The sequence below is a fragment of the Ranitomeya variabilis genome, chromosome 4, assembly GCF_051348905.1.
Source record: "Ranitomeya variabilis isolate aRanVar5 chromosome 4, aRanVar5.hap1, whole genome shotgun sequence".
Taxonomy (NCBI): Eukaryota; Metazoa; Chordata; class Amphibia; order Anura; family Dendrobatidae; genus Ranitomeya; species Ranitomeya variabilis.
This window is the reverse complement of record NC_135235.1, coordinates 533,593,242-533,611,975: the sequence shown is the minus strand read 5'-3', so window position 1 is coordinate 533,611,975 and position 18,734 is coordinate 533,593,242. Positions and strand designations below refer to the sequence as shown.

Sequence of the window (18,734 nt, the reverse complement as noted above, 5' to 3'; positions counted from 1 at the left end):
GTCTGCCAGGCGTTTGAATCCTAGACAGGCTCGTTGGTCGTTATTTTTTTCTCGTTTCAATTTCGTGGTTTCATATCTGCCAGGTTCAAAGAATGTGAAGGCAGATGCTCTTTCCAGGAGTTTTGTGCCTGACTCTCCTGGAGACACTGGGCCTGCTGGTATCCTTAGGGATGGGGTAATATTGTCCGCCGTATCCCCAGACTTGCGACGCGCATTGCAGGAGTTTCAGGTGGATAAACCGGATCGATGTCCACCAGAAAGACTGTTTGTTCCGGATGATTGGACCAGTAGAGTCATCTCCGAGGTCCATTCTTCTGTGTTGGCTGGTCATCCTGGAATATTTGGTACAAGAGACTTGGTGGCCAGGTCTTTTTGGTGGCCTTCCTTGTCTAGGGATGTGCGTACCTTTGTGCAGTCTTGTGAAGTGTGTGCTCGAGCTAAGCCTTGCTGTTCACGGGCTAGTGGGTTGTTGTTATCCTTGCCCATCCCGAAGAGGCCTTGGACGCACATTTCCATGGATTTTATTTCTGATCTCCCGGTTTCACAGAAAATGTCCGTTATCTGGGTTGTGTGTGACCGCTTTTCTAAGATGGTTCATTTGGTGCCCTTGCCTAAGTTGCCCTCCTCCTCTGAGTTGGTTCCTTTGTTTTTTCAGAACGTGGTTCGTTTGCATGGGATTCCGGAGAACATCGTTTCTGACAGGGGATCCCAGTTTGTGTCTAGATTTTGGCGGACGTTTTGTGCCAAGATGGGCATTGATTTGTCTTTCTCGTCTGCATTCCATCCTCAGACGAATGGCCAGACGGAGCGAACTAATCAGACCTTGGAAACTTATTTGAGGTGTTTTGTTTCTGCTGATCAGGATGACTGGGTTGCTTTTTTGCCACTGGCCGAATTTGCTCTTAATAATCGGGCTAGTTCGGCCACGTTGGTCTCTCCTTTTTTTTGTAATTCGGGGTTTCATCCTCGTTTTTCCTCTGGTCAGGTGGAGTCTTCGGATTGTCCTGGAGTGGACGTGGTGGTGGACAGGCTACATCACATTTGGAATCAGGTGGTGGACAATTTGAAGTTATCTCAGGAGAAGACTCAGCAGTTTGCTAATCGCCGTCGCCGCGTGGGTCCCCGACTTCTTGTTGGGGACTTGGTGTGGTTGTCTTCTCGTTTTGTCCCTATGAAGGTCTCTTCTAAGTTCAAGCCTCGGTTCATCGGTCCTTATAGGATCTCGGAGATTCTTAACCCGGTATCTTTCCGTTTGGATCTCCCAGCATCGTTCGCTATTCATAATGTGTTCCATCGGTCGTTGTTGCGGAGGTATGAGGTGCCTGTTGTTCCTTCGGTCAAACCTCCTGCTCCGGTGCTGGTGGAGGGAGAATTGGAGTATGTTGTTGAAAAGATCTTGGATTCTCGTGTTTCCAGACGCAAACTCCAGTATTTGGTTAAGTGGAAGGGTTATGGTCAGGAGGACAATTCCTGGGTGGTCGCCTCCGATGTTCATGCGACTGATTTGGTCCGCGCCTTCCATAGGGCTCGCCCTGATCGCCCTGGGGGTTCTCGTGAGGGTTCGGTGACCCCTCCTCAAGGGGGGGGTACTGTTGTGGATTCTGTTTGCGGGCTCCCTCTGGTGGTTACTGCTGGTACTGGGTGACTTTGGTGGGTTGCGGCCTTTGGTTTCCATCTGTCCATCAGAGGCTGGGTGTTTCCTATTTTACCTGGCCTTTCTGTCATTTCCCTTGCCAGCTATCAATGTGTTCAGATGTGCTCTGTTTGGTTCCTGCCTACCTGCTCCCAGATCTTTCAGGATAAGCTAAGTGCTGATTTTCAGTTGTTTGGTTTTTTGTCCAGCTTGCCTAGAATGTCTCTTTGTTAGCTGGTTGCTCTAGTGGACTGAGGTTCTCCCCATGTGCCATGAGTTGGCACATGGGTTCTTGTAATCTCAGGATGGTTTTTTTGATTAGGGTTTTTTGCTGACCGCTCAGTCCCCTTTTGTGTCATTCTGCTTTCTAGTTTTCAGCGGGCCTCTATTTGCTAAAGCTATATACATCATCTCTATGTGTGTGCCTTCCTTTCATTTCACCGTCAATACATGTGGGGGGCAACTATACCTTTGGGGTTAATTCCTCTGGAGGCAAGTGAGGTCTTTGTTTTCTCTGCAGTGCTAGTTAGCTCTTAGGCTGGTGCGTGGCGTCTAGAACCAACGTAGGCACGCTCCCTGGCTATCTCTAGTTGCGTTTGTCAGGCGTAGGGCAGCGGTCAGCCCAGGTTCCATCACCCTAGAGCTCGTCCGATATTTATTATACTTTGCTTATCCTGTGCTATCCCTAGCCATTGGGGATTCATGACAGTACGCGTCTCGGGTTCAGAGAGGCGCACTGCACATGATCGGATGTGCAGTCACTGCCGATCATGCACAGTGCGCCTCTTTGAAGACGTCACATGTACACCCGACTTCAGAGGACCAGTGATGAGAGGGGAAGAAGCTGCGCAAATGCGTGAGGTTAGTGTAGCACTTTAATGATGCCAGCGCTTGTAAGTTATGTTATCACACCAACAGGGGTGTGATAACATGATAAGTGGGCTGACTAGACTGGGGACACTAGTGCCCCCTCAACTAGATAAAGCCCTCATTTCCATATCATAATCAGACTTTAGAAATACTTTTTCTAAAGATCTGTTTATGTTTGTAATGTAATACCGGGACTTTATATATGCAGAAACAACTGCTGCTGGTTCTGGGAGTTTGGGGGACCTGACATGTTCCCTTAAGTACACAAAGATGTCGATGGCCATGTATGTGGTCTTCTGAAGCGGAGATGGCGTTCAAAGAGTTAAAGCTCGCCCTCTGTAAACAGCGGTTCTTGGTCGCACCAGACTTCAATAAGGAGTTCATAGTCGAGACAGACGACTCAGAGGTTGGGTTGGGGGTCATATATTCCCAGGAAGTAAATGGTGAGGAACATCCAATTCCACACCTAAGTAGGACACTCTCGTTTTGTGAAAATAATTATGCCATCATGGAGAAAGAATACTTGGCTATCAAATGGGCTATTGATATTCTGAGGTACTACCTGCTAGGCAGAAAGTTCAGGCTAGTGTCAGACCATGTGCCCCTAAGATGGATGAGACAAAGGAAGGGGAAGAATGCCTGGGTAACTGGGTGGTTTCTAGTGCTCCAGGACTTCGGCTTCCATGTGGAGCATAGACCCGGGAAACTACACAGTAATGCAGATGCCCTGTCTAGACTTCAATGTTTAGTGACTGAAGGTGCCAAACTTCAAACTCCCCCCCCCCCACACATGGGGGGATGTGTGAGAAGGTCACTGGTAAAATACTGGAGGGGAGATATGAATCACTCAGGATGTTAGCCTCAGTGATATGAATCTGAAGGAATGCTCCAGCATACTAAGTGCTGAGAGCGGTTTATCAGTCATATTAAGGCCTAGGTTTTTGTGAACAGCTGCTGAAGAGTGGGTGGGAGGCTATTCACCATATTTCCACCCCAGAGTGTGGTGCAGTAGGTAAACATGGAGCATTTGGACTCATTCAGTGTTCCGTGTGTCTGGAGAGGAGAACTCCAGAGCTGTGCATATGTTAAAGAAAACTGAACCCTGATTTTGTTGCCCCGAGTCAGCGAATCCCCACAGTCACACAGACTATACTGTACACTATTTTATTTCTCTCGTTATGCCAGAAGGGCCATGTTTTTTACCTCATTTTGGCCTGGAGTATGGTTTTTATAAACCAGTTGAAAGCTTAAACGGAAAGTGTTCCTGTGACTACCTCTTTAAGCAGCCGAGTGAGTTGATCCACCACACCCTTTCAAGATTGAAGTTTGGAAGTCTATTAACTCAATCAATATTTCATCTTAGCTAAGTAGTATTATTAATTTTAAAATATAAATTAATAATCTTATTCTACACAGGGTGATGTGTCTTCTGTATCTCCTGCGCAATATGTAGAGGTTCTTGGACCACCAGGACCCAAGGTGAGAACTTGAAATTAAAATATGCAATTATTATACAATTCTACAGGAAACACCAATCCCCTTGTAATGATAATTATTATACAATTCTACAGATAAGGCTAATCCCATTGTAATAAAAAAATATTATAAAATTCTACCGGTAAGGCCAATGCTCTTGTAATATTTTGTCCTACTGGGCCACTCATATCATTGACACTGAAAAAGGATTCAGCATCAGTGCTATTAACCCCCTTTCTGCCAGCTGGCGTAATAGTACGTCAGCTGGCAGAACCCCCGCTTTGAGGTGGGCTCTGGCTGTGAGCCCACCTCAAAGCCACGACATGTCAGCTGTTTTGTACAGCTGACATGTGCGCGCAATGAGCGCGAGCGGAATCGCGATCCGCCCGCGCCCATTAACTAGTTAAATGCTGCTGTCAAACTCTGATAGCGGCATTTAATTAGCGCTCCCGGCTGCGTGGCTGGAAGTGCTCGCACCGCTGACCCCCGTCACATGATTGGGGGTCATCGGTGCATTGCCATAACAACCAGAGGTCTCCTTGAGACCTCTATGGTTGTTGATGGCCGATTGCTTTGAGCGCCACCCTGTGGTCGGCGTTCAAAGCAACCCTGCATTTCTGCTACATAGAGGTGATCTGTGCTTCACCTCTATGTAGCAGAGCCGATCGTGTAGTGCATGCTTCTAGCCTCCTGTAGAGGCTATTGAAGCATGCCAAAATTAGAAAACAAAAGTGTTTAAAAATATAAAAAAAAATTAAAAATATATAAAAGTTCAAATAACCCCCTTTCGCCCCAATCAAAACAAAACAATAACAAAAAAATCAAATCTACACATATTTCATATTGCTGCGTTCAGAATCGCCCAATCTATCAACAAAAACAAAGGATTAACCTGATCGCTAAATGGCGTAGCGAGAAAAAAAATCAAAACGCCAAAATTACGTTTTTTTGGTCGCCGCAACATTGCATTAAAATGCAGTAACGGGCGGTCAAAAGAACGTATCTGCACCAAAATGGAATCATTAAAAACGCCAGCTCGGCACGCAAAAAATAAGCCCTCACTCGACCCCAGATCAGGAAAATTGGAGACGCTACGGATATCGGAAAATGGCGCAATCTTTTTTTTTTTTTTTACCACTTAGATAAAAGAGAACCTAGACATATTTGGTGTCTATGAACTCGTAATGACCTGGAGAATCATAATGGCAGGTTAGTTTTAGCATTTAGTGAACCTAGCAAAAAAGCCAAACAAAAAACAAGTGTGAGATTGCACTTTTTTTGCAATTTTATCTCACTTGGAATTTTTTTCCTGTTTTCTGTTACACAACATGGTAAAACCAATGGTATCATTCAAAAGTACATCTTGTCCCGCAAAAAATAAGCCCTCACATGGCCATATTGACGGAAAAAAAAAAAAAGTAATGGCTCTAGAAAAAAGGGGAGCGAAAAACAAAAACGAAAAAAGCTCCGGGGTTGAAGGGGTTAAATTAAATTTGGATTTTAAAGGGAATCTGTCAGCACAGTTTTGCTATGTAATTGGCCAGCAGAATGAGGTAGGGACAGCAACCTGGATTCCAGCGATGCTTCACTTTGTTTACTGGGTTGGGTGCAGCAGTTATGATAGAATCACAGTTTTCTCTGTTGCAGATTTATCAGAGATCGGAATGTTGAGCGATGTGTTATCCTGCCCGACCACTGATTGACATATTTTTGTATACATTCTTTGGTGACAGAAAGCTGCTAATCAGTACTGGAGCCATGGTTGGACTGGGATGCATGAGGCCGCTTGTCCTGTAGTGATAATCTCCTGCAGATAAAACACTGATTGCATTGAAACAGCAAAACACAGTCCAGTAAAAGACACCTCTCTGCAATCAGGATCTCTTCCACTACATCATCATACTCTGGATTACTTATCAAAAACCAGCTGACAGATTCCCTTAAGGGTATGTGCACACGTTCAGGATTTCTTGCAGAAATTTCCTGAAGAAAACCGGAAATTTTCTGCAAGAAATCCGCATTTTTTTTTTTGCGTTTTTTTTCCGTTTTTTTTCCGTTTTTTTAACATTCTGCAAGCGTAATTAGCTTGCAGAATGCTAAAGTTTTCCAAGCGATCTGTAGCATCGCTTGGAAAACTGACTGACAAGTTGGTCACACTTGTCAAACATAGCGTTTGACAAGTGTGACCAACTTGTTACTATAGATGCTGCTTTTGCAGCATCTATAGTAAAAGATAGAACGTTTAAAAATAATAAAAAAAATAAAAAAAATGCTTATACTCACCCGCAGACATCAGATCTCCTCACCGGCGTCCATTCCTATAGCTGATGTGTGCGCGCAGGGCCTTCCATGACGTCACGGTCACGTGAGCGGTCTCGGCCAATCACAGGACAGTGACGTCATTCGGCAAGGTCCTTCTCCGCACACCAGCTACAGGAACCAGCCAGCGTGCAGCACAGAGGCGGGAACACTGCGCTGGACATCGAGGGTGAGTATAGGACTGTTTTTTATTTTATTTCTTATTTTTTGACCACTTATATGGTGCCCAGTGCGTGGAGGAGAGTTTCCTCTCCTCCACCCTGGGTACCAACCGCACATAATCTGCTTACTTCCCGCATGGTGTGCACAGCCCCGTGCGGGAAGTAAGCAGATCAATGGACCCCTAGGTGTGCGGAATCCCCGCAATTCCGCATTTTTAATGAACATGTTGCTTTTTTTTCCGCTATGCGATTTTTTCGCGGAAAAAATCGCAACATTTGCACAAAAAATGCGGAATACCTTGTAAATAATAGGAGGCATATGTTAGCGTTTTTTTCACGTTTTTATCACGTTTTTATAGCGAAAAAACGCGAAAAAAACGCTAAAAATCCTGAACGTGTGCACATGGCCTTAGGGTATGTACACACGTCAGGATTTCTTGCAGAAATTTCCTGAAGAAAACCGGAAATTTTCTGCAAGAAATCCGCATTTTTTTTGTGTGTTTTTTTCCCGTTTTTTTTTAGCATTTTGCAAGCGTAATTAGCTTGCAGAATGCTAAAGTTTTTCAAGCGATCTGTAGCATCGCTTGGAAAACTGACTGACAGGTTGGTCACACTTGTCAAACATACTGTTTGACAAGTGTGACCAACTTTTTACTATAGATGCTGCTTATGCAGCATCTATAGTAAAAGATAGAATGTTTAAAAATAATTAAAAAAATTAAAAAATGGTTATACTCACCTGCAGACAACCGATATCCTCAGCGGCGTCTGTTCCTATAGATGGTGTGGTTCAGTACCTTCGATGACGTCGCGGTCACGTGAGCGGTCACATGACCGGTCTCGCGACCAATCACAAGACAGCGACGTCATCGCAGGTCCTGAACCACACCATCTACAGGAACCGAAGCGGCAGCATGCAGCGGTGAGAGGCGGGAACACTCCGGGGGCCATCGAAGGTGAGTATATGACTATTTTTTATTTTTATTCTTTTTTTTTGACCAATTATATGGTGCCCAGTCCGTGGAGGAGAGTCTCCTCTCCACCACCCTGGGTACCAACCGCATATAATCTGCTTACTTCCCGCATGGTGCGCACAGCCCCGTGCGGAAAGTAAGCAGATCAATGCACTCCTAGGTGTGCGGAATCCCCGCAATTCCGCAAATTTAATGAACATGTTGCTTTTTTTTCCGTGATGCGATTTGTTCGCGGAAAAAAATGCAGCATGTGCACAAAATATGCGGAATACACTGAAAATAATGGGAGGCATATATAAGCGTTTTTTCGCGTTTTTATAGCGAAAAAAATACTGAACGTGTGCACATGGCCTTAAGGCTTACATAGATAAAATAGAATGAAAATGTACTATTCCAGTAACTACATTTATGTACACCTGATAACGGCTACCTAATTTACCATTAGTTTAAGTCCTCGGCTAACAAAGAATAATTGTTGTAGCATATAATATATTGTGTGTTTTGCTTGTAGGGTGAAAAGGGAGACCCGGGAGAGGTTTGTATACAGATACGTGGCATTGTGATGGCAGCACAATTAATGTCTCATTAACTAGGTATTTACCCTACTTATAATTTCTTCTTATATTGGAAGGGGTGTAGTTTGTGCAGTGACAACAGTAAGATTGAAACTATTGGCCCTCCAGGTCCTGTTGGGCCTCCAGGTCCACCAGGTCCTCCTGGCTCTCCTGGGGTCATAATTCCATCAGAAGCAAAGAGCCCTACAATCTTCCATCAGGTAAGTTTTATCATATACTGCATATTTCTATGAACTTTTTATGCTAGTTTCTCAGCTGGATGCTCTCTAAAGCAGAGTATAATAGGATTTTTTTAGTGTCTATAAGAAAATGTTCTCCATCCCTTGTTCTGAATTCCACAGAATGACCACTTATTTCAAAGAGAACTGTGTAATGCTGACTTTCTCCTGTGGTGGCGATTTCATGGAAAATGAACAAAAAGGATTGCCCAAAAAGTACAACCATTTTAACATTTTTTTTTGCAGAATGGCAGATCAGAGGTGTATGGATCAGTACTTAACTCTGTGAGTTCTGTCTGCTTTTTTTTTTGTTTTTATACAGTATAAATTCATGAATTTTGACTATATATATTTATAGACAGTTAATACAAAGAGTGGCAGCACTATGGTTAGTACCTAAAAATATGTAAGAATATAGCTACCTTTCAAAAGTAAGTTAAAAAAATTCTTATTTAACTTCAGTGTTTGTCCTAAATTTCAGGTTCTTTACAACTTCTAGCATATTGTGATTGATATAGGATCTCAGATACCATTGAATTTACATACAAGCTGATTATTTTGAGGCCGATTCAGAAATTTTTTTGTATAAAGCGGTGTGCGCTGGAGGGAGATGAGCTCATCTTATAGATTGAAAGTTATTTTTGAGGCACAAGTGTCACGGGTTTACCGCGACAGAGAGGGACCAGAAGACCACGGTGTCGGATTTATTGTACTCCTGCACTGATTAGAAGCACTTCATCATCATATCAAACAGTGCAGGTTTCTGCTTGCAGTGGTTGGGTTAATCTGTTTACTTGAGAGCTGCTGGAGCTTTCTTGCTTTGATGGTCTAAACTCTTCAGTGTTGGCCACTCTCCTTTGCTATGCATACTGGCCACTGGCAATCAGGGATTTCCAGTATTAGTTTCATACTGCCTGGGTCTAGAGTTGGAGGTGTTGGTTGTTTGAGGAGGCATTTGGAGTGTTGTTCAGAAGACTATTGCTTGGTTATTTGCATGTGTGAATATCCTCATCCTTGCCTACTTGTTTTTTCCTTCCTTTACAAACTTTCCTTGTTTGTGAGTGTATATTTTTATGATTGGTATTTTCATTTATTCCTGTACGTCTTCCCTTGTTAGTCTGTTTTGTGTATTCTTATACACTAGGACTCCCCACTTCCCTTGGTGGTGGAGGGGACAAATAATGGCTGATTTAGGAGCTCAGCAAGGCACGTGGCCCCACGTCTTCATCATCAAAAGTATTCTGGGGATCAGGAATAGCTATAGCGTTCCTAGCTTTAGGGATAGGGAAGGAGCCCCTAGCCTTGGTATATCCTGTAATAGTGCAGTGACAACTAAGCTTGGAAGTTACACTTAAGTTTTGAGGTACAGTTTTCCAGCAGATGCACTTTAGGAATAAGGCTTTGTGGGTACATTGCAGAAACAGCCTCTGGGCACTCAACTCACAATGTAGCAGGGGGTTGGCAGCAGTGACAGGAACAGTTACTTAACACAGTCGATAGTCCACAGTCGGCTAGGTACTCATTCACCATGTTCAAAAACTTTTCACTCCTTGTCAGACTGTTGAGGGAGGATCTAAATTGATCCTTCACGGTTAACTCAGTGATTTCCAAATTAATCTACAGGGCGTTGCCGGCAACTGAAAATGACCAGACGGAGACGTGTGTCTCTGTATGGGGGATCGAGCAGATCTCTGGCCCCTGTTTTATTGTGTATTGCTTTTCATAATCATAGAAATTATACTTCAACCAATCAACATAAGAACACGCTCACAGTTCTTAACCTATAAGAATGCAGGAAAAACTTAACCCATGAGAATACAGAAAAACCGGAAACTACATATATGGTCATATCTTCTTGGCATAGAAATCACATACTAACAGGTGTCTCAGTCTTGTATAGCAATACACCCCCGAATCTATTATCTGGCTCGAGTCAGAAGACTCAAGGTCTTTTTACCAATTATAAACCATAGCCTAGTTGAATACCAAGAAAAAGTTACTTCATGGCAGCTACAACCTTTTACCTAATTAACAGAATTTATCTTTAAGCAACAGGAAAATGGAGTTGAAAAGCACAAAATGGAGAATCTTTCTTAATTTGTCCCTTCACATTCCCCCCTAGATAAATGTTGTTAATTAATGTCCAGCATCAGAGGTACTATCCCAAGCTCTAAGCTCGAGGGGTACTGGTCTTCACATGACTGGTGCCATGTTACCAGCCATGGCTGTTGCGGCGTACCCGTCCCCCCTGTATACTAGAATTTACGAATAACAATTGTTGATAACAGTAGTGGGGATCTTTTGAAGATAGCCATGCGCTTGGCTCCAACATCTTCATCAGGTAACTTTGTGAAATCAGGGTAGAGAAGAGCAGGGGTGGCAACGCTTTTGGTATCATCATTAGTTGTCTTAGTGCAGAGTTTCCTAATACATACAGAAATACACCAAAGAACAAGTTTTAGTATTACATACATGACAAGGATAAAGGCAACAATATATAACAAACTTTGAAAGATTTCAGCTATCCAGCCCCCAAATCCCTTAAACCAATTGGCTGGATTAAGAAAGGAGAAGGTGTCTGCCCACCAACTGTCCTTATTACGGGCATTGTCTTTATCATATTAATCTCTGAGTCTTTGAATATCCTCTAAGTTTAACTTCATAGTGCTATTGGGATCTATATAATGACAGCAAGCGGGTCCAATAACCTGACACATACCACCCTGTGCTGCTGTTAAGTAATCCAGTACTACAGTGTGTCGATTAGTGACTATGATAAGTTGGTTTTGGACAACAACAGTAGTATTCAGTATATCCAATATATCCCAAATTTGATCATCTAGATAATCTGTTGCCCTAACCAATTTATCCCACATTTGTGTAATCATAGGGTAAATGAAAATAGAACTGACAATTTTAGTGGCTATACCCATCTGTACTACTAATCTTTCATGATATTGTACAAACTTATTATTCAAGGATATTGGGGAATTTAGGCTTTCCCATGCGGTTACCAATATTATTATATAGAAATACAAAAAAAACAAAACATTATGTCCCCTTATTTGCTACTAGTCTGTTTGACCAGCTTGCAGTGCGATACGTGGATCCACGTCGACCTTCCTTCCAGCTTTACTGACATAGGAGTGATACTGAGGACTTGGTAGGGACCGTCATACAAGGGTTCTAGTCCGTCTTTTCTGACATGGCTTTTCACAACCACAAAACCACCAGACTTTAAGTTGTGACAAGTGTCGGTTTCTGCTGAATCTGGAAGGGAAGAAGAAACTAAAACATGGGTGTTAGCAAGATTTTTACTAAGCTGAATAACATATTGAACAGTACGGTCAGTTTCCTCTGATAACTACTGAGGCTGGAAATTTGTAACTGGGGGCCTAGCACCAAACAATATCTCATATGGGGACAGGCCATGTTTTGCCTTAGGGGTAGTACGAATGTGGTACAGTACAATGGGTAGGAGCTCTGGCCATGGAGCCGTAGTCTCCTGCATCATTTTGGTCAATTGTCCCTTCAGTGTGCCGTTCAGCCTCTCAACTTTCCCACTGGATTGTGGATGGTACGGAGTATGGAGGGCTACAGTAGATCCAAGCATTGTCAGAACCTCCTGATACACAGGAGAAGAAAAGGCCGGGCCTTGGTCACTTTCGACGATTTCTGGAACACCATATCGGCATATAACTTCCATCACCAGTTTCTTCGCTGTGGTTTTTGCAGTCATGTTGGTAACGGGGAATGCTTCCGGCCAACTGGAGAACATATTGACAACCACCACACAATATTTATACCTTCCAGACTTAGGCAACGTGATGTGGTCCACTTGGAGCCTTTGGAAAGGATAGTCGGGCTTAGCAAGGTGCTTTGGGGGTACATGTTGAAGTTGACCAGGATTGCAGGTCTGACAGATGTTACATGCATGATTGAGTGCTGTCAGGACTGTAGAAATACCTGGAGCCCAGTAGAATTTTTGTACATTTTTTTCCTCGATGTGTGGGCCCATGTGCCCACGTGGCAATAGCAGGGTACATCCGCTTAGGGAGACACACAAGTTGGTCCTTTTTCCAGAGACCATTGTCCATACGTGCTCCATCAGCCTTCCACTGTTTCACTTCTTCCTTTGGGGACATTCTCTGCATCGTCATTAAGCGGTCTCGCGGGGTCCGACAGAAAACCTCAGTCTGTCGTGGATCATCAGGTTCCTGTAGAGTCAGTGTTTCTTGTAACTGTTTACGCTGAGAGCGTGTGGTCACCATAGTTGGTATGGTCGGTTCAACGGGTAGAAGAGCAGCAGCTTTTGCTTGCATATCCACAAAGGCGTTACCAACAGTCTGTTGGACTGTTCCTAGGACCGTGCGCCTTGACCTTGATAATGGCCACCTGGGTAGGTTATTTGATTGAGACCATGAGGGTTTTAACAGCTTCAGCATTTTTCACTGGAATTCCGGCGGTAGTAATAAACCCTCGATTAACCCATAGGGCTCCGAAATCATGAGCAATACCAAATGCATACTGTGAGTCCGTATATATATTAGCTCGCCTGTCTTTGGCCAGAGCACATGCAGTAGACAGAGCCTGAAATTCTGCTTCTTGTGCTGACAGTGAGGGAGGGAGTGCAGCTCCATGCACTACAGTGTCTTCCGTAGTAACAGCGTATCCGGGGTGGAATCTGCCAAAATCATCAGCATATCTTGAACCGTCTTTCAGGGCATTGTAGAGAGGTTGCATTATGCGGGATGCGTCCGGTATCCACTGAGGACAATAAGTACACAGTCCAAGAAAACGCTAGAGTTCAGTCTCATCTTTTGGAAAAGGAAGGGAGCTGATGGCTATTCTTCTTTCTTTTGTGAGGTGTCTGACACCCTGAAGGAGACAGTGACCCAAAAATATCACTTGACCAAGGCAGAAGTGAAGTTTCGAGGCCGAAACCCGACAGTTCAGATCTGCCAGATACTTGAGAAGGCTAACAGTGGCAGCAATGGCTTCCTGCTCTGTTCGTGCACACAATAAAACATCATCCACATACTGAAGCAGCGTGACATAGGGGTGTTCTAACTGCCAGGGTAAAAGACACTCGCCCATATTTTTTGCAAACTGATTGGGACTTTTTGGGCCCCTTGTGGCATAACCGTCCACGTCAATTGTCGTCCCTGATAAGTGAATGCATACAGAACTGGCAATCTAGGTGTAATGGAATGCTGAAGAAGGCATTGGCAAGGTCGATGACTGTGAACCAAGCAGCATCCTGAGATATCTGGGACAAAAGAGTATGTGGATTAGGCACCACCGGAGTTTCTAGAACAGTAACTGCATTAACTGCCCGTGGATCTTGTACCAGCCGGTACACAGGGGTTTGGCCGGGTGGGGCCTTTTTCTTAACGGGAAACAAGGGCGTGTTACATGGGGAAACACAGGGTACCAGGGCACCATTATCGAGTAACATTTGTATTTGCCCCTTGAGGCACCGCTCCTGATCATGTTTCAAAGGGTATTGATGGACTTTGGGAAAAGGGGCACCAGGTTTGAAAAACACTTTTACTGGTTCTACAGGCATTGTTGGAGGAGAATCTGGGCCTATCAGGGCCATCATAACCGTAGGAAGGGCATGTAGGATACAGATCTCATTGTGTTCATCTGCATAGGGGTTATATAACGTAAGTACCATCTGACCATCATCTTGGAATTATATTCTGGAGCGGAACTGTGATAATAAATCTGCCCCCAGTAAATTTACCGGACATATAGGAGAGATTACGAACTGAGCCGTGACTTCAGGGAAGGGTCCCAATGGGATAGGTTTTGTAAGAGTATATTTATTGGGTCTGCCATCTACACAGATTAAAACAAGCTCTTGGTCTGAGAATTGACATGGCGGGGCTGGGGAGGGACATTCCCAGACATAGGGTTAAAAAAGATATTGGATTTGTGTAAGGTAGGGAGGGCAGGAGCTGAAGTCTGTTACATGGGCCACTGACAAGGAATGGAGCTGCGTCCTTGCAGCTGTGGGGGGGGGGGGCTGAGATTGGAGTAGGAATCACTGCGGCCACTGATTTAACCTTTAATTTCCCTGCTGATGCAGAACGGGCTAAATTCTTTTGAAAACTCTTTACTATTTTCAATGCATCATCCGGAGTGGAAGTCTTAATATCAGGTCTAACTGACATTATTGCCTCTTTCAATTCAGATTTAAGGCCGGACATTAAAGCTGTCACAAAAAGGTGTGAATGGGCTTTATTTTACAATGAGAATCCCAGATCTTTAAATACTACCATAAGACGCCCATAGAACATCTCGGCAGTCCAGGATATATTGGTGCCTTGGGGTTAAGGTACAGTAGGCAAAACACGTGAGCACTGCTACGGTGGTGCACAGGTAGGTTCCCAAACCATATACATGTGATATATAAAGAACCTGGCACTCAACTTGAATTTAAGGAATTTATTCTGTAGTACGATCAAAACGTTTCGGCCTGGTGTGGCCTTCGTCAGTTACGTACAGTAGAATGACTGAGTGTCCACTCAGTAGATCCGATGGTTCTATAATTTATCTGTAGTCTGCTTTTTGTAACGAGCAGAAAGCACGTCTGAGTGCTGATGGTGTGCGGGTCTTGACGCGGTGTCCACCGCTGTCGGAGTGATGCCCGGAGTTAAGGGGCACAGAGCTTACAGTCGGGAGAAGAGGCTTGATTTCCTGGGGAGGGACCTTATCATCTAGCAGGGAGACCCCCTGTTCCAGATCATCATTTTTAATTGTTTGTCTTTCCGACTAGTGTTGAGCGATACCGTCCGATACTTGAAAGTATCGGTATCGGATAGTATCGGCCGATACCCGAAAAGTATCGGATATCGCCGATACCGATACCCGATACCAATACAAGTCAATGGGACACCAAGTATCGGAAGGTATCCTGATGGTTCCCAGGGTCTGAAGGAGAGGAAACTCTCCTTCAGGCCCTGGGATCCATATTAATGTGTAAAATAAAGAATTAAAATAAAAAAATATTGATATACTCACCTCTCCGACGCAGCCTGGACCTTACCGCTGTGAACCGGCAGCCTTCTTTGCTTAAAATGAGCGCGTTCAGTACCTTCCATGACGTCACGGCTTCTGATTGGTCGCGTGCCGCTCATGTGACCGCCACGCGACCAATCAGAAGCCGTGACGTCATCCCTCAGGTCCTAAATTCCTAGAAGGGAATTTAGGACCTGAGGGATGACGTCGCAGCTTGTGATTGGTCGCGTGGCGGTCACATGAGCGGCACGCGACCAATCAGAAGCCGTGACGTCATGGAAGGTGCTGAACGCGCTCATTTTAAGCAAAGAAGGCTGCCGGTTACTACCAGGGCGCGACCGAGGGTGAGTATATCCCTATTTTTTATATTAATTCTTTATTTTTTACATGGATATGGATCCCAGGGCCTGAAGGAGAGTTTCCTCTCCTTCAGACCCTGGGAACCATACACTGGGAACTTCCGATTCTGATTCCCGATACCACAAAAGTATCGGATCTCGGTATCGGAATTCCGATACAGCAAATATCGGCCGATACCCGATACTTGCGGTATCGGAATGCTCAACACTATTTCTGACACATTACTCTCAATCACTTTCTCAGTTCCTTCTTGCACCACAAAACATCCATTTTTTTGTCATAGTAATAGACAACTTTCCTTTTTCAACGTCCCAAAAACAATCAGAATTCACATCCTCTGTTGATCCTCAATTTGCTATATATCAACCACTCAACTTGAAGCAGGTAAATCTTTTACCAATCTTTCAATTACACTGATAATCAAACAATCACTTACAAGTTTCCTTCTAAAACTAGGTACCATATTTCAACTATTGTTTAAACACAAATCTCCCAGCGCAAAAGAAAATATAGAGAAACTTAAAACGCAGCAACGTGCCCCCTCCATATGAGAGGCACAGCAAAGATAAGAAAATCACAGCATTCCTCAACACAGAGAAAGCAATAACGCAGCTGTTTGACTCCCCCCTCCCATCGGGTATCTTAGAGATAAACACAGAAACGGAATACAGCAGTTCTCAGACTTAATTAATTTCTACAAAACCTTCATCACACAATTCACATACCAGAACACCTTAGAAAAACCCATAATTGAGAATATTTTCCCCGTCTTTGGGCTAACAATATCAGATTCATCACACAAATTCAAAGTCTTCTTTTCCTTCCATGGAAACTGATTCTCCTTTAGAGCTAAATATCCTTACTTTGTCGCGCACAATACCGACGGCCTTACGGTTTTGTTCCACTGGGTCTCTCTGTCCCCCGCTGGGACAACCCAAAAACGCAGTACTCAGTGAAAGGAGGAGGGTGTCTTAGACTTTCCCTCCGGACACCTCTGGACATATATAAATATATAATTCCTGAGTTACGCATCCTACCCAATCTTCGATCACCTCACCGCGCCTGATTCTAACAGTGATCAGGAATTCAGGATATTTTGACTGTAAAGAGAATTACATCACTGGTCAATCCGGGGTGTCCGTCCCTTATGAGGTACGGTTCGAGCACTGGGCTGCCAACGGAACTACACCTCTATATGATTCCACCCAAAAAATCACCCCACCATCGGGGACAAACCTCAGACCCTCTTTGCAGCACAAACACAGGAAAACCACACCAAACGGTCAGTCTGGACAGTATAACTGCCAACTTACCGAGGTTGTTGTGGGGGATGATCAGTCCCAATTTTCCAGTGCCTGTGTCCGGTCCGAGTGTCCTTTGTCTTGTTGTCCTCCGGGGGGCAGAGGCGTTCCTGTTTGGGGCCCCACGTTTTCGGGTGCCAACTGTTGAGGGAGGATCTAAATTGATCCTTCACGGTTAACTCAGTGATTTCCAAATTAATCTACAGGGCGTTGCCGGCAACTGAAAATTACCAGATGGAGACGTGTGTCTCTGTATGGGGGATCGAGCAGATCTCTGGCCCCTGTTTTATTGTGTATTGCTTTTCATAATCATAGAAATTATACTTCAACCAATCAGCATAAGAACACGCTCACAGTTCTTAACCTATAAGAATGCAGGAAAAACTTAACCCATGAGAATACAGAAAAAACAGAAACTACATATATGGTCATATCTTCTTGGCATAGAAATCACATACTAACAGGTGTCTCAGTCTTGTATAGCAATACACCCCCGAATCTATTATCTGGCTCGAGTCAGAAGACTCAAGGTCTTTTTACCAATTATAAACCATAGCCTAGTTGAATACCAGGCTTGTGAACAACAAGATAAAGTTACTTCATGGCAGCTATAACCTTTTACCTAATTAACAGAATTTATCTTTAAGCAACAGGAAAATGGAGTCGAAAAGCACAAAATGGAGAATCTTTCTTAATTTGTCCCTTCACAAGACTACCCTGTGCATCAGAGGCTGGGCGCTGGGAGGGTCTAATGAGACTGTCCCAGACCTTTGATAGTGTTCCCCTGCCTCAGTTGGACCTGGTGTGTGTCTCCCTCTCATTTTTATTTGCCCAAGGATCTATGACCTTGGGGGTTGGACACAATGACCCTGGAGGTCCCTTCCAACTCTAACATTCTATGATTCTATGAATAACTTACAGCAGGCAGTTATGAGTTGACAGCTTGAAGCATATACAGTTGCAAATCACTCACTTAAATTGGGGAATTTTGGCTTGTACTCACCCGTTATCAGTTTTAAGGCTAGAAGTGGTCTGCAACTACTTCTAGTATTCATGACCACTTTTAATCCAGCAGCAGTTACTCAGGTCTAAGTGCCAGCAACAGTCCAGAGTAGGACCAGGTATAGGTAGCAGTCTGAAACCAACCCATTGGAGTTCAGATTCTCTACATGGCAAGCATAACTCCAACTCCAACCACAGATCCTTCCTCACTGTGCTAATGCAGGTTCACATTGACTTTCTACACGTTGCCTAGTACACACTCTCTAACTACAGCGGACCAACCATGAGGTGCACTTATATATCCTGGCCCCACCTAGAACAGAGCCATACGGAGCAATAATCCAGGGTAAAACTAACTCTTGGAGACCTGTAAGTTACCAGCCGTGGCATTGGGAGAAGTTGGCGGAGAAGGACTAGTCCCATGTCCATATATGTTTCCCAGCTAGATCGTTTCCATCATGCAGCCAGGCTGCAATTTATGCTGTAAGCGATTTGAAATCGCATGAATAACCGGACAAGTTCCCGTAAAAAACTCAAATGAAATAAAACACAGACATGTTGCAATACAAAATCAGTAAATATCTTCTTTAGTGCTAAATTGAAATAGTAAATGCTGACTCTTTGCACAGGGCCCTCCTGGAATCCCTGGAATCCCCGGCCCTCCAGGACCTCCCGGACCACCTGGAGTTGTTTATCTAAATGTAAGTTTGATTTTCATGAGTGAAATAACAGCTTTCTGTTATACTACACTGGGGTCTCTGCCCTCTGGAGTAACCAAAAATAAGCAATTATGAACACCAATAGTGACCCTATAGTAAA

The 18,734-nt window shown here is 44.1% G+C and overlaps 1 protein-coding gene across 2 annotated transcripts in view; it reads left to right on the top strand.

Moving 5' to 3' along the window:
• Positions 1-18,734, top strand: part of LOC143765577 (uncharacterized) — a 70,684-nt gene that overhangs the window by 29,404 nt on the left and 22,546 nt on the right. For both annotated transcript variants that reach the window (XM_077252411.1, XM_077252410.1), the window contains exons 9-13: positions 3,920-3,982; positions 7,945-7,968; positions 8,065-8,208; positions 8,473-8,511; positions 18,545-18,616. In XM_077252411.1, coding sequence (XP_077108526.1) covers positions 3,920-3,982; positions 7,945-7,968; positions 8,065-8,208; positions 8,473-8,511; positions 18,545-18,616 — 342 coding nt within the window. The remainder of the gene's footprint in view (positions 1-3,919; positions 3,983-7,944; positions 7,969-8,064; positions 8,209-8,472; positions 8,512-18,544; positions 18,617-18,734) is intronic.